The sequence below is a fragment of the Setaria viridis genome, chromosome 5 (genome assembly GCF_005286985.2).
Source record: "Setaria viridis chromosome 5, Setaria_viridis_v4.0, whole genome shotgun sequence".
NCBI classification, from domain to species: domain Eukaryota; kingdom Viridiplantae; phylum Streptophyta; class Magnoliopsida; order Poales; family Poaceae; genus Setaria; species Setaria viridis.
The window spans coordinates 28,277,374-28,298,872 of record NC_048267.2 but is presented as its reverse complement, the minus strand read 5'-3'; the positions used below and the strand labels follow the sequence as shown (position 1 = coordinate 28,298,872).

The 21,499-nt window shown below is 48.0% G+C and overlaps 3 protein-coding genes and 1 long non-coding RNA gene across 4 annotated transcripts; 3 read left to right on the top strand and 1 right to left on the bottom strand.

Annotated features, from left to right (window-relative positions):
- Positions 1-102: 102 nt before the first annotated feature.
- On the top strand, positions 103-6,280 carry LOC117856768 (carbon catabolite repressor protein 4 homolog 6). The gene is made up of 15 exons (XM_034739154.2): positions 103-268; positions 363-843; positions 1,340-1,503; positions 1,783-1,848; positions 2,054-2,106; positions 2,234-2,315; positions 2,412-2,461; positions 3,253-3,343; positions 3,719-3,811; positions 3,946-3,978; positions 4,063-4,154; positions 4,296-5,409; positions 5,598-5,683; positions 5,772-5,856; positions 5,985-6,280. Exons 1-15 carry the CDS (start codon positions 203-205, stop codon positions 6,036-6,038), a joined length of 2,610 nt encoding a protein of 869 aa, XP_034595045.1. The 5' UTR covers positions 103-202; the 3' UTR covers positions 6,039-6,280.
- Positions 6,281-6,813: 533 nt separating this feature from the next.
- Positions 6,814-9,529, top strand: LOC117856769 (uncharacterized). The gene is made up of 5 exons (XM_034739156.2): positions 6,814-6,991; positions 7,090-7,210; positions 7,300-7,522; positions 8,322-8,589; positions 9,072-9,529. The coding sequence occupies exons 1-5, from the start codon at positions 6,932-6,934 to the stop codon at positions 9,276-9,278; spliced, it is 879 nt and encodes a 292-aa protein (XP_034595047.1). The 5' UTR covers positions 6,814-6,931; the 3' UTR covers positions 9,279-9,529.
- Positions 9,530-12,030: 2,501 nt separating this feature from the next.
- On the top strand, positions 12,031-13,983 carry LOC117855820 (uncharacterized). The gene is made up of 4 exons (XM_034738214.2): positions 12,031-12,174; positions 12,306-12,363; positions 12,436-12,508; positions 13,246-13,983. Exon 4 carries the CDS (start codon positions 13,258-13,260, stop codon positions 13,717-13,719), a length of 462 nt encoding a protein of 153 aa, XP_034594105.1. The 5' UTR covers positions 12,031-12,174; positions 12,306-12,363; positions 12,436-12,508; positions 13,246-13,257; the 3' UTR covers positions 13,720-13,983.
- A 3,291-nt stretch (positions 13,984-17,274) lies between these two features.
- On the bottom strand, positions 17,275-19,962 carry LOC117855745 (uncharacterized). The gene is made up of 5 exons (XR_004640563.2): positions 19,613-19,962; positions 19,465-19,501; positions 19,158-19,383; positions 18,818-18,885; positions 17,275-17,631 (listed from the first exon to the last, which is right to left on the bottom strand). It is a non-coding gene; the product is annotated as an uncharacterized lncRNA (long non-coding RNA).
- Positions 19,963-21,499: the final 1,537 nt, after the last annotated feature.

Here is a 21,499-nt window from a genome sequence, read left to right as displayed (position 1 = left end):
TTTTGGGGTTCAGGATACGGGAAAATGTTGTACGCGTCAACGCAACCCCGAAGGCGTACATTAAAGTTCCCGCGTACGTGACGTAGCGCACGCTTCCGGTCCCGTCACCGCTCGCCAGCCACGACACACCGCCGCCCCTCGGCGACTGGTTGATTCGAATGCGGCCGCGCCGCGTCCGCCGCCGGCGCCGTGAGCAGGAGTGATGCGCCTCGCCTCCTCCGCCTTCGTACGCCGCGCCGCCGCCATGTCCTCCTCCTCCTCCTACGGCGTACGCCTCCCTCCCGACTCCTCTCACTATCTCCCCTCCCTTCCCCTCTTCAATCTCTCCTCGCGTCTAAACTCTAAACCCGCTCCCCTTGCAGCGCAGAGGAGGCTACCCGCGCCCCCGCCGCGGATACTCCGCCAGGCCCTCGCCGCCGCCCCCCGACGCGGGCGCCGAGCTCGTCAGCGGGGATTTCCACCACAGCGCCGTGCGCGCCGCCAACGAATCCCTCCGCCGCGGCGGCGGGCCTCCGCCGCCCTACAGGCAAGGGCCTCAGCCTCACCAGCCGCACTACGGCTACGGCTACGGCTACGGCCGGCCACAGCACCCGGCTCCGGCTTACGGGGCTGTACCGTACAACTACGGCCACCCACAGCAGCAGCCGCCGCCGCCTGGCCCTCAGTACGGCTACGGTGCTCCCAATCCGTACGTCCATGGGTACCCGCAGCCGCTGCCGCAGATGCACGGCCGAGCGCCAGTGGGTGCAGGGTTCCGTCCTGGTGCCCCGCAGCTGAGCCCCAGGCTGGCAGACTACCGCCGACGGTGGCGGTTTGCAAAGCAGCGGCCGCCACGCCAAGCTGGTAACATCTTCCAGAATTGGTGATATGGTTTCCTTTCAATGCTTGCCACTTGTCGCTTGTAGAATTGGGTAGCTAATCCAATGGAGAGAGCTGCTAGCAAGTTGAAATTATATACTGGTTATTACTTGACTTCCTTTCTAGCTCAACTTGTAATTCAAAGATTTCGGGTGAGAATGGCACCAGCTGACCAGCCATTTAATTAAACTTGTGAATGAATTGCAATTTGATTTATGAGTAGTAATTACTGGGTATAGTTGCAGTCAATGTGCTTATGGACATCAAACTAGTTGCTTATTATTACCTTCCTATCTTTCCAATTGAATGATTCATTGCTGTTTCAAATTTGACCAGACTTAATATCCATTATTATGTGTAGTAACCATGTTTGCCTTTTGGTTTTTGACTTGATTGATCACAGTGTGTGTGGTCCTCATTATTGTAGTAGAGTTCACATATCTGCCTTTGGTATTTAAGCATTGCACTTTTGAATGTACAGAGAGGTTTAAGGTTCTATCGTACAATATACTTGCGGACTATCTGGCCCAGGAGCACCGATTTCTTTATGAGCGAATACCATCTTTCATCCTGGATTGGAACTGGCGCAAGGACAAGTTAGTGTTTGAGTTCGGACTGTGGTCTCCAGATATTCTATGTCTTCAGGTAGTTTGCAAGAAGAGTGTTGTACCGTACTTATCTTAGTAGGCTCTGCTGCTTCTTTATTACTGTACATAGAAAAATTGCAAGCATAGTTTTATATGATGCCATGAACAGTATATAATGGGCCAGTTGTTTATACTTGTCGATGGAACCTTTTGATAAACATTTCTTCCACTTTAGTCGAAATCTACTACAGTTTAGTAGCGCATATATATAGATTATAACGTACTTGGCAATCCCTGTATATGCATGTTTGATTGTATTCCTTGTTTGTGCTTTTAGGAGGTTGACAAATTTACAGACCTTGAACAAGAAATGGCAAGCCGAGGATACAACGGCATATGGAAGGTATTGTTTTAAATTCTCTATTACACTTTTAGCAATATTTTAATAAGAGAGAATGCCTACTTTTTAGTTTACATTAACATAGTAATCCTAGTGTGTAATGTGACTTTGAAACTTGATTAGTTATTTCCATCGACTAAGCAGAACAATATTTTTCTTGAATCTTCTTGACTGTATGGTAATCCTATTTTTGCTGAATGGGTGACAGATGCGGACTGGAAACGCTGCTGATGGATGTGCTATCTTTTGGAGAACAACAAGGTAATCAGTTTAACCTTTCTTATTTTGATGTGATCTGAGTTTGATTCCCATTTTGTCATGCTGAACATATGAAAAGTTTTCAACTTAAGCTTGGTTTTCATAGTTACGCAAGTCCTTCACTTATCAGGTTCCAGTTGCGCTATGAAGAGGACATTGAGTTCAACAAACTTGGACTTCGTGATAATGTTGCGCAACTCTGTGTTTTAGAGGTGTGTTATTGGGCAACTTTACGAGCCCTTGAACTGAAGTTTGTTTTCCACATGCTGCTAATCTTCTGCTATTTATTTCATTGTTTTATTGTTCAGTCGGTGGTCCCACAAAATGTGCAAACTGACTCAACTAATCTATCTACAAGGTAATTGCAACTTAAGGACTTCAGAACTGTACAGTGTGCTTTTACCTTTACTGTAAAGAAATTTTAGCCTACTGTCTACTCCCTTGAGGGATGGTAATATGAATTAAAATGAACCCTTGATTTAAGGGTTAATATGGACCTATCAAGGGCTTAAAATTTCAATCTAAATAAATTATAGCATAAACTGATGCTGGTGCTACTAATAGCCTAATACCCACCAGCACAAATCTAGTTTCAATTGCTGATTCTGGTCATCCATGATCTAGCCTTGCCCTTCCTCATGAGGTCCAGAACTTGGCATCTACTGCTACTTCTATGTTTCGGATCCTCCAGATTGCATGAAAGATTTTTTCTGAACTAATGAGCGGGCGAACAAGTGAATGGCGTGCATGTGCTATCTGCATGGCCCAGTCCAACATGGTTGCTATCACCGGATTGAATCACTGATGAGGATTATGCTGGAGCTTGGAAGATGATCTTGCCATCCAATTTACTCTCTTAGAACATTAGTTGCTTCTTTACATAACGATTCTCCCTAATATTCAGTTTGGAGGTCAACAATATCTTAGTCAATCTGGTTCACAGATTGGAGAAGTTTTGACGCTGTAGAATGATTGGGGCTTGCTGTAAGGGTGACCAAACTGTAATTGTAGTTGTGATGCAATTATTCTGCTGCCTTCTGTACCTTGGGTGCCCAAGTTGTGTATATTACTGTACCCATGTGTAACAGTCTTTTTTCTTTAACGTATCATGCTACTTATTCATGTTTATGTTTTTTTCTTGCCCCACAGCTCTAGTCATCCACAACAAGCTAAACAAGTTGTTGTATGTAATATTCACGTTCTTTATAATCCGAAGAGAGGAGATATCAAACTTGGTCAGGTACATTGCTGTTCATTGTGGTTCTTTTTGAGCTATTGATTTCCAGTATTAATTGAAACGTATATAACGAGCTTATTGTTGCCTGTCTAAGCTGCTTGACCTGATTATTTTTTATTTTGTACTCAATTTGAGCATAACTAGTTAACTACAATGGAGTTGCATATGTTCAACATGCTAACAAGTAACATCATTTTATTAGATTCTATTTAGTACAAAACAGTGATGATGTGTACCTTGATAATTTGTGATTTACGCTTTCTTGGCATCATTTATAGAATGTGCAGTGTCTTTTCTCCTCTTTATTCTTGACCATGTACTAAGCACTCTTTGCACCTTACTATCACATTTCTGCTTCCTGATTTTATGCTCCTACAGGTCAGGACACTTCTTGATAGAGCTTACACTGTATCTAAGATGTGGAATGATGCTCCAGTGATACTTTGTGGAGATTTCAATTCTACACCCAAGGTAATGTTCTTGTACTTGAGTTTCTATTTATCTATTCAAGATTTTATTATAATGTACTGTATTTGTGTTGCTGTCATGCTAATGCTTAACACTAACAATGTATTTAATGTTTGTGTCATTTTTTTCTTATTCAGAGTCCGCTGTACAATTTTGTGTCAGAGCAAAAGGTAGCATTTTCCTTTTCTGTATAACCCATGAGCATTACTGATTTCATGGAGCTGAAACTTACATGAAGCTTCCAAATTGTGCAGTTGAATTTGTCTGGCCTTGCGAAAAATACTATATCTGGACAGCAAACTAGTGGTAGTTCACAGGGGCTATATACTGGCCCTAATATATATCGGTGATTCTTCTGCTACCTAAAATTGTTTACAGTATTTTTGTTTTCGGCAATCTCTTCCTACATATTCCTATCCTTTTTTTCTCTCTAAAGTACAGTATCTGCATAGATGTGCACTTATTGGTTGCTTTTGATGTGTGACAGATCCCATCCACCTTTTTATCCAACCAACAGTAGAGAGGGAAACATAACTCTTCTAAATGGTCGTGAGCCTCAGACTGAGACAACAAAGTTGGTAGAGAATTCTTGCCCTGCTGGAAGAGAACCTGTAACTGATACCTCTTCAGAATCTCTCCTTGACTCCAAATCAAGTAACAGCTGTGGCAATAATATACCTTGTTCTGGCTCTTCTAATCTTGACAAGCATGGATTATTGAACTGTTTGGAAGGTCCTGTAAATGATGACTGTGCTTCTGATGCTGGCGAAGAATCTGCATCCATTGACAAACCCAATGAAGGGTGTTTTGGAGGGATCAAAACTGAATCTGGAGAAGGACCTGACATTACAGATGTCCCATCTGCTCCAGCCACAGTTTGTGCTGGCTCATGTGAAATAGTTGGTAGCAGTCAGCTGCTTTCTTCTGACAACTTATCCGGCAATGAGATTTCTGAAGAATTTACATGTACTTTTGAAGCAAACGGGGTCCAATCAGATGAGCTTTTGGCTGCCTTGAAAGATAAGTCCGATGAAAAGGAAAATGCTATTGAATCCATGTTGTCTTCTCAAGATAATTGCGCAACTAATGAGCCAGAATCATCTCATTTCAATGGTTCTCAGAATGTCGCTGATGCCCTTTACCATATGAGTAATGTGAGGCTAGGAGAAAGTAGTATTGGGCCAGCAGCACCAGTACATCAACCAAATGGCGCTGTTTCGGATGCCTGTGGCAATCAATGTTCTGCTGAGGTGATAAACAAGCATTCAGTCTCTTGTGGAGATGATTCTGAAAGCAATGCTCATGCTTTCAAGGATGATATAACAATTGATGAAGTTACCTGCTCAGATGTGAATTCTGACCCTTCCTTCTTTGAAGAGTTATGTGGTGGTAATGATCACTTATATGAAGAGGGAGCCCAGCTGCCGGCAACTTCAGATAGATCATCACCACCTCAGCAGGTGGTTAGTTCCAGTGAAGGGTATTACTATTATGATCCGTACAGGTGGACTCCAGAAGAAATAAAAGCTGCCACTGGGAATGTTGAATGCACTTCTGTGGAACACAGTTTGAAATTAAGGAGTGTCTATACTGATGTGGAGGTATGCATGGCTTTTTCTGACTTTGGCCGCATTTTCATCATTTTATCTTCAATAGTGAAATATGTGCTGTCTTTTAACTTTATTAGAAGGTGTAGTTTCCTTTTAGTGAATGCTGCCATGTAGCTAGATAAGATTTCAGAAACCAACCGAATGCAATTGGCTCCTAATGGTAACTATGATTTGAACAGGATTTTGATGGGACAAAAGACGCCAACAAGGAACCACTAGTAACCAGCTACAACAGTAAATTCATGGGAACAGTGGACTACATATGGTAAGCAACTATTTTTCTGAAGCTAATGCAATGTACCCCACTTCTGTATTCAACGAACTAATTTTGGCAATCGTGTGTTACAATGAAGGGCCTCGGAAGATCTGCAGACTGTTCAAGTCCTGGATACATTTCCCAAACAAATTTTGAAACAAACAATTGGGTTCCCAACAAAGGTACTGCCATTCTGCTGGATCCATATTTCTCCTATCCATTTTATGCGCACAACTTATTTGCCATTTCATGAACCATTTCCTGTACCCCCAGGCATACTAATCCAGGCTACTTTCATATTGATTAACAGAAATGGGGAAGTGATCACATCGCCATTGCCTGTGAATTGTCTTTCACAAAATGACACTCAACAAACTGGACGAGAACACACCTGCACAGTATCGAGTAAACAAACACACACCTCAGGAGCAAAAGAGTAGTCTACGGGACGATCAACAGTAGTTTCTACATTAATACAGAATCAAATTTTGTTATTTTAGATCTCGTTCATTTATTTGCTTTGTCTGTCTTCGGCACATCTTTTAAATTGTACATGGGTGGAGGGATACATCGCTTGGGTCAAGTTTTAAAGCATTACTCGATCAATTGGCTGTGGAGAGTGTATCCTGTGATGTGCTTCTACTTTCCTTGCACGGGCCTGCTAGTGCCATCTACATGAGCTGATGAACTCCTCGTTCGAAGTACAGCATTCACCACAGTGCACTGTGTTGCGTTTGCCAGCTAGTTTTTTTTCTTGTTCTTTTTACTCTTCGTTTACTTGGTGCTACATGATTGGCACGATACTATGGTGTCGTTGCCACCGGTGTCGAAAACAGAACCGGGAGGTCTTTAAAGTTTGAATTCAAATAATCTCATTCTGCAAGTTACCGGCACATGATGCGAACTTCGTCAAAAAATCATGTTCCGCTGGCACAAAAGAAAAGGGTTCTGTGCACATTTTGTCATTCAATCCCTCACCAATTATACACGGAGTAGTTCTAATAGTTGCAAGAGCAACACGACGGTTAGCACTTTATCTCCCCCGTAAGCAATTGCCCATGCCGACACTGTTCACGTAAAAAGAGCGCTCCAGGTGGGCCCGGGTTGGGTACAATCCAACGAGAAGCGGAAGCCGCAGCGAAGCGAGATCCCGCATAAACCATTCACCCCCCTCGAGCACGCGGCCGGCCTGACTTCCCACCCCGTTCCCGCCGTTAAACGCCTCCCCGTCACCGCCGTCCGCCGTCGCCGGCGAAGATGATGTCCGGCGGTGGGTACTCCTCCCTCGACGACCCCAAGGCCTCCGGATCCGTTCCGGTAAGCAATCGCCCGCTCTTTCTGCCAGTCTCCTACCTCCTCCTCTCGCGCGGCACACCCTCCTTACTGTACTCCCTCCTCTTGTCACATCCGCGCAGGCGGCGGCGGGGCCAGATCCGCCGGCCATCAGGTTCACGGACTCCAACCTCCAGACCTTCCCGCCGTCGGATGCCAGGGGGAAGATCTCCGGCGCCTACCGCCCGCCCACCGACGCCGACGGTCAGATCTCGCGGCCTCGCCTCCCGTGCCCTTCACGTTTCTCGTCGGATCTGGCCGATTGACCCGGCTGCGGTGGCATTTTTAAGCAGATACCTTCTCGTCCAAGGCCGGAGGAGGAGGAAGCGGCGGTGGCAGAGGCGGCAGCGCCGGGTCGGACGACGCCGCGCAGAGCGGCTGGTTCCGGATGTTCTCCGTGGCGGCGTACAAGCCCTACTTCGACGTCGACACCTCCGACGTCGTCGAGAGGATCTGGGAATCCGTCTTCCCCTTCCGCGGCACATTCACCGAGAAGACCTCCGAGAACCCCGACCTGTATGCTTCGATCGCCTCCTAGCTCATCTCGCAGAGAAAATAGTTTAGCTTCATAATATTGTCTCACTGCGGATAACTTTACGATTTGGTAGCGAATGCGGTACTTCACTGAGGTTAGAGTGGTTTAGTTGTTTGTTTTGCTGGCACTGATTCTGCATACATTGCCCTTGGGTGCAGAATGTGGGTATGTTTAGTTTGACCTGTGTGCTTGGATTGCCTATCTAATCCTGTTTTAGGATACATAGTTTTATCTTCATATACCTTTGCATAGCAAAGACCTACTCCATTAGGTACTGAATGCATCGGATCTTAGTGGGTACTTGTGTGCGGTATTCTGGTACTGATCTTAGTGCAACAATCAGTTCTGGGTTTGTGTCAGCTGTACTGACCAACATTAATATTTCGGGTTGGAATTACTTTTGGTCTGTTTCATATCTTTAATCTATGGTATCATAAATTATCCTTTTGAAGGCATTTGTTCATTTGCAATTAAATTGTTATTTCACTATGTTGTATAAGGTCACCTATATTGTACCTAAATGAGAGTAGACTTGAATATTTCTGACAAGTTTTGTTGTATGCTTCTCCCTGAAAAGAACAATGCAACTATCAACTATGCCAATTTAGGGCATTACAAACAGCAAGTTTTTGTAATTTATTATCTAGCAATTTGATAACATGATGGATAACTTTCTGAATGCCAGTCATCTGAAAGATTCTGTGTTGTACGAACAAATAACTCTCTTTAATTTTCAACTCATAAGCTGATTATGCCTTTGTTTTAATTTGTGTTTCATAGGTATGGGCCATTCTGGACATGCACCACCCTGATTTTCGTTGCTGCATCTATCGCCACTTTTGTCACCTACCTATCGCACAAATGGCACAAGAAAGAGTGGAACTATGACATTAACTTGGTTACCTGGTCTGCTGGCTTATTCTATGGTTATGTGACATTTGTTCCCCTTCTCCTATATGTTATTCTTAAGTACTTCTCAGCACCTGCTGGTCTGGTGCAATTGTGGTGCCTCTATGGATACTCTCTGTTCATCTTCATTCCAGCATCGGTAAGGAATTCACCTAGAATATACATAGATTTAGGTGTTACAAATATACTACTGTGCAATTCTGTGTTGCTATGGCATGGTTTCAATTTGGGATGTTGTAGAAGTACATTGGGGTTTAACAGTTGTAAAGTGAGCAGCATGCTTGTAGTACTGAAAATTTTCCAACAGATTAGTTTCCAAGACCTCCAGTTACAGTTATAAGTTGTTTGAACATTACAAGTCATAAAAGTTGTATAGATATAATAAGAGAGTACATTTCATGAAATATCTATATATACCAATGGTCAATACAAAGAAAAAGAAAAATCCACTGGCATGAACTCAGAGGGAGCATTCCTTAGCGCATGACATTTACTGAGTCGCTGTTGATGAATTCATATAATATCAGTTCAAGTGATGTTGATTAATTTCTACACCATTCTCTTGCATTAAAATTTTAGTATTTTTGGTCTAAGCCTAACATTTCTCCTTTCATGTGACAGCTTCTGTCAATCGTGCCGATAGAAATATTCAGATGGGTGATTGCTGGTGTTGCTGGTTTCATGTCTGCTACCTTCGTTGCTGTAAATCTCCGAGCCCACATTGTAAATTCCGGCGAGCGGTGGTTCCTGATCGTTGCAGGGATATTCTTGTTGCAGTTGGGGCTTGCTGTCTTACTGAAACTCTATTTCTTCACGATAACTGTATAGGGTCGTTACATCTATGCTTGTATTAGTCAGGAATACACACAAATTTTCCATGTCGAATCGATTCCATATTCATTGAACATTGATGTAATTTTCCAAGTATACATCTTTCTTACATGTAGACCTTTGGCAGCCTCCGAAATCGTATTACAGCAGCTAAACATGTACTGTGATTCCTAGGAGGTCAAGAATCTGTTTTATAGCCTGTTGTGTTCCACTGCTTGAGGTGAATAATGAAGTCAGAAATCCCAATACTGTCCTTGTGGCCTCATCTAAGGTTATATTGCTGTACGCCATTTACCATCAAGTTACTTCAGGTAAAGCTCGACAGAATCTGAAATGTGAGTGCTGTTTGAACGGAACACTTCTGAAGATGCTCTAAACCGTTCCTGTCCACTGTCCAACAGCCAGTGCCAGGTGACCAGATCCCGTCGATGTCCCTAGGCTAGGCTGCTAGGCGGGCCGCCAACCGCAGCAGCGAAGCGCTCGGTCACTCCAGCAGCGATGACAAGCTGCTGCTGCTGCTGCTGCTGCAAGTTCAGTGCTAGCTCCGTTGGTGGCGACGGCTATTCTGGAATACAGAGACTAAATCTCTCGTACCCATCACAATGGACTGCGTAGGTAAAGAGGGTGGGAAAGTGTCGAAAATGCGTGAAAATGCATGAAGGTGAAAAATACTTTTCCCATATTTTGTGAAAAGCGTTAAGGGAGAGAAAAGTCTTGCCGGCATCTTGTTGTTACATGGTAGGAACTTGAAACATGTTGCCCCAGTACATAAACATCAAATAGGACTTTGAAATGGAATTTAGCGTTTCACTAAAGTTTGTTCTGTACATCTATGGTGGTTTTTATGCACGTTGTAGCATGCGCTCTTCATGAACGGGGACGCGGCTTTGAAATGGAATTTAATCAAGCACCATGTCCGCGATCAGATGTGGTTCAGCGATCCTACGAGAAGATCGGACCATCTCCGTATCACGCCGTCTCCCTCGACGCTGTCCAGGCTCTCCTTGGAGATGGTGCCTCGAAGCATCATCATCCCTACCACCATATTCGACATGGGCTCCCCAAACTTGTCGACCATCTCAACCTTGGACATGGACTGCTCCGCACCCGGGCCGGCACGCGCTATCAGGGACGCAGGCGCCGGCGCCGCCACCGGCGCGACCCGTTTCTCACGCGGCTTCTTGGGCTTGTCACGTGCCACCGGCGACCCCATCCCTTCGTCGTAGTCGCCGTCGTCGTCCTCCTCCTCGGGCTCGGCGCGCCTCCTCCTGTGCTCGTGGTGCAGTAAGATGAGGCCGAGGGACCCGTCCGGGTGGAAGTGGTCGTCCACCTCCAGCGTCTTGTTCAGCTTGCCGTCCTCGCCCTTGACCATGAGCACCTTGCCGTTCCCGTCGAGCAGCGGCTGCCGCTGCAGCGCGCGAGACCGGAACGCGCGGAGCTCGACGTCGACGTCGCGCGTCCACCTTCCCCGGGAGTCGAGCCCCATGCCGTTCTGCCGCAGGAAGTCTTTCCACCCGGAGATGAAGCGGTAGCCGCCGTTGGAGTCGAGGAACTTGCACGTCAGCTTATGGGGTACGGCGTCCCGGTCCAGCGCCGTCACCAGGAGCCCCACGTCCTTGTTCTCCACGCGCCGCCACTCGTCGGCGGAGAAGCAGGCCGTGATGGGGCACCCCTCCACGCCGGTATCGCGCTTGCACGACACCAGCAGCCGGTTCTGGTTCGAGCACACGTCGCTCTTCCAGAGGGTCTTCTGGTACACGAACCACGGCCGCGTCGCGCCCAGGTCCGCCAGCCGCCGCTCCAGCGCCTCGCCGAGGTCGCCGTCCGCGTAGACCATCGGGGCGTCGGCGTCGCGCGGCCGCGGCGCGACGCCGCCCCGGTTCCTTTCAATCCTCGCCGCTGTCTCGGCGAAGCTGCGGATCCCGTCCTGCATGAACTTCTTCTTCACCGGCGGCTCGGGCGGCGCGACGGGGCTTGCCGCCTCCTGTGCCGTGACGATCCACTTGCCCTTCTTCAGCCACTTCTCGGCGGCGGACAAGGGTTTGGCTTTCGCCGGTACCGCATCCGGCGCCCGGCGTCGGTGCTGGCATGGAACGACTGGTGCCTCGCGGCCTCCGGCGTCCTCCTTTCTCTTCTTGGGCGATGGGGAGCAGGAATCATCTGGGCTGCTGCCACCACCGCTGTCGTTCAAAGCCCTCTTCTTCAACGACAGCAGCGACGGCGAGAGCGACATCTCGATCCTCGATCGGGGACGCAGCGAATAGGGGTTTGCTTTAGATGTTTTTTTTCAGGCGCAGCAGTGAATATTTATGCAGCGAGTACTCGTGTCGCGCTCGTACACCGCAATCGTACGTGGAGAACTGGAGATAGAATTCGAGACCGAAAAAACTCAACATGGGACGTACGTCTCAAGGTCGAACTATCCGAGGCGTCTACGTGGTCGCATCGAGATATGTGCCGCCCCTTCTCCCCCTCGTATTTTTCGCGTATTCTTTTTTTGGACGTTCGTATTTCGGTCCCCTCGCTCTCCGTCCTCTCTGTCTCCCCACTGCACTCTCCCTCCCTCTCCCCGCCTCTTCCCTCGTCTGCCGGCGGCGCGCCAGCCGCTCTCTCGCCGCGCCTACGCCCGTTCGTCTCCCGCCGGGCTTGCGCCCTCTCCCCGCCCGCCGCCTCCGGGCCCTCTCGCCGCCGCTCTGTCGCCGCCTTGTTCTCCGTCGGCGTCTCCCCCCATCTTCTCCTGCAGGCCACGCAGGCGACCGTGCCTTCGTGCTCCTGCAGCGCAGCAGCTGCAGCTCCCCGCGAAGCTCTTGCTGTCAACCCCTTTCTCGCCCCCGTCGTCACGCTCCGATGGCAGGCCCCCGCCGCGCTCCGCCACCTCGTTGAGCCCCTGCAGGTACCCCCATCCCCTGACGCACTTCCCCGTGCCGCCATCCTGAAAGGACATACCAAACCACTTTCTTGGTTGTGTTTTCTAGTCTGTGATTTGATAAACTGGTGTCCTGATCGATGATGCTCTGCGCGCAGACTTCAAGTTTGATAACTACTGCCTCGTCTCCGCCGGCACCTCCAAGAGCTTATACAGGTCGGTCTCCTCCCCGGTAGCTTATCCTTCATGTTTGCGATCTTTGGCTGTAGCTCTCTGTTATTGCTTCAGTGCTTAGATAACAGATGAATCGATTTCTCGGGCCTCAGGCCGTGTTTGTCAGGCAGCACTGCAGATCTTGTTTGTAAGTATTTCTCCCAACTCGTGATGCAATTTTATGCTCGTTCTTCTGTTTTGTACCCTGTGTTGATTCAGACTTCATGACTATTAGAAATCACTATTACTCCCTTATTTGGCTGTCTATAAATTTCATATTTGGCAGAAGTGATCCTCAGTTTCGGTAATTCTCTATTTCAGAAATTACATGAATTGACTCTGTTTAGGATGTGCTTCTCACACCCTTCAGTATTTTGTTTGATATCTGTTGTTCAGTAATTTCCTAATGTAGATATCCACCAATCCATGAGTTTGAAGTGCACAGTATAGAATCAGAATTTTTTCAGTAAAAGCTTATAGCGTAGAGAGAGATAAAACTATTGCAGAGAGAGACTATGAAGTGAATTCTTTGTTGGAGAGGGGTGGGGGATTTCTTCTTTCTTTTGTTCATCCGTTTTGTTCATCCCGTTGCTAAAATGTGCGAGTAAATGCGCCCAGTGAAGATCAGGTTGGTGATGGATGCTCCAAACTTTTAGTTATCATTTGATCTTGTTGTATTGCCTCATTGTCTTGGCTGTTGGTTCACACTACATGTCAAATTGGTGTTTGAAAGCACTGTCGTCATTCCCTAATGTGTTTGAAAGCAGTGTGTTTCAGAACTCTGGGCATCTAATGGAGGACAGAGCACTAAATGGGATGTCATTTTGAGCTACTGCTTCATTGGCTCTGAATGATGAATTGACGGAACATCTTGTTATAATGCAGGTATTACTCTAAATGATGGCAGCAACTCTGAAAGATGCTGCAGCAAGGAAACCTGTACTGGCAACAATCCGTCTTATTGTTCCAGCTGGTGCTGCTCGTCCTGCACCTCCAGTTGGTCCAGTGCTGGGTTTCCATCGGCTCAATTTGATGGCTTTCTGCAAGGATTTCAATGCCAGGACCCAGAAGTACAAGGCAATGCAAGTGACCTTAACTGATTACAAGGATAGCACCTTCGAGTTTGTGGTCAAGTCACCCTCAGTATCATGGTTCCTCAAGAAGGCTGCAGGAATAGAAACAGCCAGCATTCGCCCCGGCCACAGCAATGTGTCTTCCCTCACTCTCCGCCACGTGTTCGAGATCGCGAAATTGAAGCAGGCTGACCCCTTCCGCAAGCACATGTCGCTTGAGGCGCTGTGCAAGTCCATCATTGGCACAGCTAACTCCATGGGCATTGAGATTGTTAAAGATCTATGAGAAGCATGGCAAGCCTTTAAGTCAGGAAGAATTCCGTGACATTTGCGTGTTCCTAGTTTTGAGTTCGTTCTGGAGAGGTAGAACTGTGCTATCTCACACCATCGTGATGTCATGCCCTGCCTTTGGCTCAGCCTTTTTCTTTTGTCCTTCGTTATTTTCTTGGCAGTTTAACTTAGGTGGTTTAGGGTCGTTGTTTTAAATAATATACATTGCAATGTCTTCCACATGTTTTTTTCTGGCTACCTCGTCCACATGCATCTGTTATTGTCGGATTTAGCGACTAGCGGTTCACCTAGGGGTACTCAGATGGTAGATTTGTAATACCCTACGTCCTGTGGATTGTATTGCACCCTGCGTTCGGGTGTTGGTTGTTGTGTTGAGGGATTGGATCGGTTCCCCTCCTAGAGGTACCCCTACCTCCCCTTATATACTCCGAGGGGTAGGGTTACATGGTAGGATCCTTAGTCGGTTACTATAGATGAGATCTAGTTGGATTACAACACGTGGGGAGCCTTAGCTGGACTCTATCTTCTATCTTCTTCATCAAGTCGGGCCGGCCCATTAGTGGTCGGCTGGGCCCTCCATGAGGGTACCGGATATCTATAACCGTCAAGCCCTCGAGCAGTGTGGAGTTGAACGGCAGCCCGACATGAATGACGAGTTGGATAAGTTTTGCTCGAGTACTTTCGTCGTCTGGTTGCTAAGAAGCTGCACAGTGCTCAAAGAAAAATCCTTGATCTTGTAATCTTTGTCTTGTGAAACGCCATGGACGCACGTCAAGTGATATCCTATGCCCAGCCTCCGAGCTCCCGAGTACGAGGACTAGCGGAGCCACGGAGGCACGCCGACCCAAAGTAGGCGCCCAGCCCCCGAGCACGAGGATTGGCGAAGCCACGGAGGCACGCCGAGTCTCCTCCCGCACCCAGCCTTCGAGCTTGGGAGGTCGGCCTGGTGGCAAGAGGCACGCCGAGTCGTCTATGGCATCTAGTCCCCAAGGCTGGGAGCCGACCGAGTCGCGGAAGCATACCGAGTCGCCTCCTGCCCCAAGCAAGAGAGGTCGGCCGAGTAGCAGGAGGCTCGTCGAGTCGTCTGTGGCACCCAGCCCCCGAGCCTAGGAGCCGGCCGAGTCGCGGAAGTGCACCGAGTCGCCTCCTACCCCAAGCCAGAGAGGTCGGCCGAGCAGCAGGAGGCTCGCCAAGTCGTCTAGGGCACCCAGCCCCCGAGCCTCGGAGCAGGCAGTCACCTCCCGCCCCGATCCAGAGTGGTCGACCGAGCAGCAGGAGGCTCGCCGAGTTGTCTGTGGTGCCCAACCCTCGAGCCTAGGAGCTGGCTGAGTAGCAGGAGGCTCGCCGAGTCATCTGTGGCACCCAGCCCCTGAGCCTGGGAGGTCGACCGAGTGGTAGGAGGCATACTGAGTAGTTTCTGAGCTGTAAAAAGACAATGCAAATATTATGTAGCATAATGTAGAATATTTAATGATTGAATCGGAAGTTTGATTCGTTGCAGAAGTAAACTCTTGCGCATCCTGCTCTTGTAGGTCAGGTAATTTCCCCGAGTAGTTAGCCTGTTATGTTTAAGCATCTAACCCTGCCGGGGTGTTGCTGAGCAGACTTGAGTGTGCTTAGCAGGAAGCTGACATATGAGGGTCAGGCTTCACGAATTAAGGCGTGTGCTACCCGAGTACTTTAGCAACTGTAAAGAGGGATGGACAAGCCGCAAAGCAGTCGGAACTGTGCGGAAAGCATGAGCTGGGCACCCACGGGGTGTAGCCCCCGACCGCCCCGGTAGTAGATGGACCAAGCTGTATAAGCAGTCGTAGTGCGACCAAGGTGGTCGACGAAAGTCACAGAGACACATAGGAGCCAAGACGGTTGGTGAAAGTCACGGAGACATGGAGGAGCTGAGGCTTACGTAGGTATACGGAAACCCCGTAAAATATTTAATTGTAAATAAGACTTAGCTTGATTCGTGGCAAGTCAGCGTCGTGCCCGAGCTAGCAGCAGTTGGTGAACAGTGTTGACGAAGCCGATGTCGGGTCCGGGTGATCGAAGTGGTCGGTGGTGCTGGATGTAGAGGTAGTAGTACGATGGCGCCGTAGATGTGATCATATGACGTCACTGCAGACACACATAGTTGCCGTCGTGTGCTGCCAATCTGGTGCAAGCCAAAGGATGTGCGCTGATCCGTAATGTACTCCTCATGTATTAATGAAACAACCTGAGAAAAGTAATCTCTGTTAGATGCAATACGTAATGACGGAGCTTGGAATAAATTAAACTCTAAAAGGAAAAGAATGTGCAGCTTGTCAATTTAATCCGATCTCTCCAATACGCATGTCTAGATCAAAGCCGCATGCATAACGTCGAGCTGTACGTTGCCGCCTCCATTGATTTGTTTAGATCGGCGGATTAGTTAGATCGCCGGATTAGAAAGTAAAATCAATATGAGATTAGCTATCAGCGAGATCAGATCAATCTAATACCAACATGTAAAACGACTCACCCGATCTTTGAGTGACTGCCATCAAATTCGCAAGGAGGATCTCACAATCATTCCTACTTGACACGTCAACTGTCAGATTTAGTGACCGGCAGTCCACCTAGGAGGTACTTAGATGGTTGATTTATAGGCAGAGATGATCGCAAGACCATGAACTTGATGGTAACATAAGGTACAAGACACAGAGAATTTATGCAGTTTCGGACCACCAGTGTAGCGTAATGCCCTACGTCTTGTTTTAGGAGATTGTATTGCACCTTGCACTCAGGTGTTGGTTGTTGTGTTGAGGGATTGAATCGGTTTCCCTCCTGGAGGTACCCCTACGTCCCCTTATATACTTCGAGGGATAGGGTTACACGGTAGGACCTCTAGTCGGTTACTATAGATGAGATCTAGTCGAATTATAACACGTGAGGAGCTCTAGCCGGATTCTATCTTCTACCTTCTTCATCAAGTCGGGTCGGCCTATTAGTGGTCGGCCAGGCTCTCCATGAGGGTACCGGATATCTATAACTGTCAGTTATACTTTGCAAATGATCGAAAACTCCTGATTGCTAAGCTCATCAGGTTCATGCGCCATAGGCCGGTCTGGAATGCAGTGTTTGTTGATAAGTCAAATGGAAAATTTTACGGTTGAGCCGTGATGCATCAGATGTCATGGTCAAACATGCATGTAACTCGCCTTGCACTATACTTGACATATTTTTACGAGAGCCGTTTTCATATGGCATTCAATGCAAAAGCATACACAGAATGAAGCATTCACTGGAAGAGCAAAGGCAAATACAGAAATACACATGAAACTCAATCCATTAATCTGAAAAGAAATAGTGAAGTTGACTGCTCAGTTGTCACTTTGCTCGTGCCAACGATGTTCCTAAAAAGCAAGACCTTGCTTCTTCGTTAAATAGTTGTCAGGCCCCAGTAAGCAATCCAGCCCAACAACTAGAACAATTCTTGAGCTTCCGGAAAGATGAGGACATTGGAAATCTGTCAGCACAACATACTTTCTGTAGTTCAATACAACATAAACCAGGTTGCTGGCTGGCGCAAATGTAAAAGTCTAATATCAACTACCGACATTATTATTGTTCGGCATAGCTGTAGTTTCGTTCGACTGAACAATAACCTCACCATAGAGAAACACAGAATTCCATTACAAGAGACTATTGAACGAAGGAATTGGCACTTCCCAGCTATTGACTAAGATTGTTAGGTGGATTGCCATTTACAGTTTACCCAACTAACAAATGGACCACATTGGTCACTGGCTACGAACATTCAGTGTAGCTCAAAGAGAAGTACCACCTCAACAACTTGGGAACCAGAGAACCGTGACCTCTGTTGCCACACGTACTCTGCTAGAATGATACTGCATGGCCAGCCAAACATGTCGTAGTCCTCTTCAATGTTCTATAAACCCAACCAAAAGCAGCTCGTCAGGACACGGCAACCCAGCAATAGCAGCTAAAACCGGTATCCATTTCATAATATAGAGCATTTTACGATTAAAAAAATAAAAAATTATAGATTGATGTATCACTCGATTCGTGCTTCAAATATGTTTGAACAAATTATGATTTCATATCATTTGATAAGATAACATAAGAGAAACTAATGGTCACATTATATTTTGAATTTATTTTAAAGTATATTCTGAAATACTTTCTGAAATCCTAATACGCCTTATAAGAACAAATGAAGTATATAAATACAGGCATAGAGCGGTTAAATTGGTAGTCACAGAAAAATGTCCATGAACAGACAGTACTAGATTAATTGTACATAGCACACTAAATGGAATGCCATGGTCTACTGTGCTGGCAATATGATTTACGCAGATCAAGTTTGTACTGATCTAGTATATTTTAATCTCTTCACTGGATATATCTCCAGTAGACAGACTCTTCAAATCTATTTACCCATGAAAATGAGTCATAAAAACGGATTTTCAGATGACTGAAAAACAGAGATAAAACGAACATCATGTCTGAACAATTTGGAGTATATAGTTCAAGAAATATTCCTCGAGAGACATACCTACCGGCAAGATCATAGCATATATCATGGATTTGGCAATGTGGTTACAGATAAGGTTTGAATACGCAAATTCTTTGCGATGGTTATGGGAGATCAAAATATAAATGTCTTAGACTAAAGTACAAGCTTCAGGTGATGGGACCATGTTGCATTATTATAATTAACAGAATATACTACATTCTTAGACTTTTGGATTAGTACAAAAATCAGTGTAACAAAATCATATAAATGGATCAACTTTTTGGTAGTTGAATCAAGCATGCACCAGCAGACAAACAAAAAAGTATCCGAATGCTAATTTACATAGATGCAACAAGGGGAGTGCTCCCTATACTCCAATAGGCACTCAGCTTATTTGATTGGTATGGATACTTGGGTAGGCATATGCAGGAACCCTTCATATACAAGAGAGCATGGCATAAAGAAATTGTACCCTGGACTGGTAGTGGCTCTGATACTCTTCAGTACGTGATGCAAGCGATCCATAGATTTCACAAAAAGGGGAAATAAAAATGACATTTTGATGTAACCTAATTAGAGAGATGGTTGAGGTACTGACCGTTGAATTGGAAGTGAGAGCCGTCAGCTTGCAACCCAGTTATTTGAATGACCGAAGCATGAAAACTCCTGCAAATAATAGCATATTTCATTCAGAGCACTGGATTATTTTTGTGCATTAAAATAGAAAAAGACTGTGACATGCTTCCTCCATCTCAAATTGTAGGTCGTTTTGACTTTTCTAGATTCATAGATATTAATATGCATATAGACATACCCTACATCTAAATGCATAGCAAAAAATATACACCTACAAAAGTTAAAACGACCTTCAATTTCGGACGGAGGGCGTTTTGGTATTCTAAAAAAAGATACTATCAAGGTTAATGCGATATACTCACTTCCTCTCCTTTTCTCCTTTTGCTGTTCTTTTCTATTTGAGAGAGGACACCAACTGCCCGAAAAGGTTTAAGGGAAGAAACAATAATAAGTGTCCACTGATACTGCTTTGTTGTGTTCAAAAACTGTTAGCGAGACTTTTAGACTACTCTTGGCAGCTCTGCCTAACATCAGTTCAGTGAATACATTTGAAGTGTTGTCTCATTGAGAATACCAGAGATGCCGTACCTGAGCAAGGTTGAATTAAACGTGAGGAGGGTGGCGACTTGCTAAACCAGATGCAAGATGAACCGAAGAAGATTAACTAACCTGAATCTGAATAATTCGATCGTACGGCGAAGTGTTCCTGCCAAAACATTTCAGATTCAGATCAGAAATCACAAGGCCGTAGCAGGGTCGTCATCATGTAGGCAAGCAGAGAAATGGGGGTCGATCTGCACATGTGCCAAGGCCATACATCTTTGCCGTCGCCGTGACCGTTGACCTTGCATCGCCGGCCCAATTTTAGCGTGCTGTGCCGGAGACGCGGAGCAGGGCAGGCATCAGGGTCAAGGCTGCAGCGAGAGGTGCAGGAAGCCGGTGGATGTGCTGGCTGGCGACGGCGAGGCGACCAAGCCGGTGGTGGCTGTTGCGGGCGAGACGAAAGCCGTTGGTGGCTGGTGCGGGCGATGCGAGATCCAGAGGTCAGCGGCGTTGGCTGGTGACGGTGAGGCGAGGAGACGAGAGAGCGGCGGCGAGAGGGCGCGGGCGAGGGGAGAGGCGGGGGGAGGGAGGGAGAGTGCAGTGGGGAGACAGAGAGGACGGAGAGCGAGGGGACCGAAATACGAACGTCCAAAAAAAGAATACGCGAAAAATACGAGGGGGAGAAGGGGCGGCACATATCTCGATGCGACCACGTAGACGCCTCGGATAGTTCGACCTTGAGACGTACGTTCCATGTTGAGTTTTTTCGGTCTCGAATTCTATCTCCAGTTCTCCACGTACGATTGCGGTGTACGAGCGCGACACGAGTACTCGCTGCATAAATATTCACTGCTGCGCCTGAAAAAAAACATCTAAAGCAAACCCCTATTCGCTGCGTCCCCGATCGAGGATCGAGATGTCGCTCTCGCCGTCGCTGCTGTCGTTGAAGAAGAGGGCTTTGAACGACAGCGGTGGTGGCAGCAGCCCAGATGATTCCTGCTCCCCATCGCCCAAGAAGAGAAAGGAGGACGCCGGAGGCCGCGAGGCACCAGTCGTTCCATGCCAGCACCGACGCCGGGCGCCGGATGCGGTACCGGCGAAAGCCAAACCCTTGTCCGCCGCCGAGAAGTGGCTGAAGAAGGGCAAGTGGATCGTCACGGCACAGGAGGCGGCAAGCCCCGTCGCGCCGCCCGAGCCGCCGGTGAAGAAGAAGTTCATGCAGGACGGGATCCGCAGCTTCGCCGAGACAGCGGCGAGGATTGAAAGGAACCGGGGCGGCGTCGCGCCGCGGCCGCGCGACGGCGACGCCCCGATGGTCTACGCGGACGGCGACCTCGGCGAGGCGCTGGAGCGGCGGCTGGCGGACCTGGGCGCGACGCGGCCTTGGTTCGTGTACCAGAAGACCCTCCAGAAGAGCGACGTGTGCTCGAACCAGAACCGGCTGCTGGTGTCGTGCAAGCGCGATACCGGCGTGGAGGGGTGCCCCATCACGGCCTGCTTCTCCGCCGACGAGTGGCGGCGCGTGGAGAACAAGGACGTGGGGCTCCTGGTGACGGCGCTGGACCGGGACGCCGTACCCTATAAGCTGACGTGCAAGTTCCTCGACTCCAACGGCGGCTACCGCTTCATCTCCGGGTGGAAAGACTTCCTGCGGCGGAACGGCGTGGGGCTCGACTCCCGGGGAAGGTGGACGCGCGACGTCGACGTCGAGCTCCGCGCGTTCAGGTCTCGCGCGCTGCAGCGGCAGCCGCTGCTCGACGGGAACGGCAAGGTGCTCAAGGTCGAGGGCGAGGACGGCAAGCTGAACAAGACGCTGGAGGTGGACGACCACTTCCACCCGGACGGGTCCCTCGGCCTCATCCTGCTGCACCACGAGCACAGGAGGAGGCGCGCCGAGCCCGAGGAGGAGGAGGACGACGGCGACTACGACCAAGGGATGGGGTCGCCGGTGGCACGTGACAAGCACAAAAAGCCGCGTGAGAAACGGGTCGCGCCGGTGGCGGCGCCGGCGCCTGCGTCCCCGATGGCGTGTGCCGGCCCGGGTGCGGAGCAGTCCATGTCCAAGGTTGAGATGGTCGACAAGTTTGGGGAGCCCATGTCGAATATGGTGATAGGGATGATGATGCTTCGAGGCACCATCTCCAAGGAGAGCCTGGACAAC

What these genes read in the sequence shown, in the direction of transcription:
- LOC117856768 (XM_034739154.2), top strand. Translation starts at nt 203, where the DNA reads ATGCGCCTCGCCTCCTCCGCCTTCGTACGCCGCGCCGCCGCCATGTCC. An exon ending in CCTCCTCCTCCTCCTACGGC is followed by an intron (nt 269 to 362) that starts GTACGCCTCCCT and finishes CTCCCCTTGCAG; the next exon opens with CGCAGAGGAGGCTACCCGCG. An exon ending in ATTTTGTGTCAGAGCAAAAG is followed by an intron (nt 3,979 to 4,062) that starts GTAGCATTTTCC and finishes CAAATTGTGCAG; the next exon opens with TTGAATTTGTCTGGCCTTGC.
- LOC117856769 (XM_034739156.2), top strand. Translation starts at nt 6,932, where the DNA reads ATGATGTCCGGCGGTGGGTACTCCTCCCTCGACGACCCCAAGGCCTCC. An exon ending in AGGCCTCCGGATCCGTTCCG is followed by an intron (nt 6,992 to 7,089) that starts GTAAGCAATCGC and finishes ACATCCGCGCAG; the next exon opens with GCGGCGGCGGGGCCAGATCC. An exon ending in CCCGCCCACCGACGCCGACG is followed by an intron (nt 7,211 to 7,299) that starts GTCAGATCTCGC and finishes ATTTTTAAGCAG; the next exon opens with ATACCTTCTCGTCCAAGGCC.
- LOC117855820 (XM_034738214.2), top strand. Translation starts at nt 13,258, where the DNA reads ATGATGGCAGCAACTCTGAAAGATGCTGCAGCAAGGAAACCTGTACTG.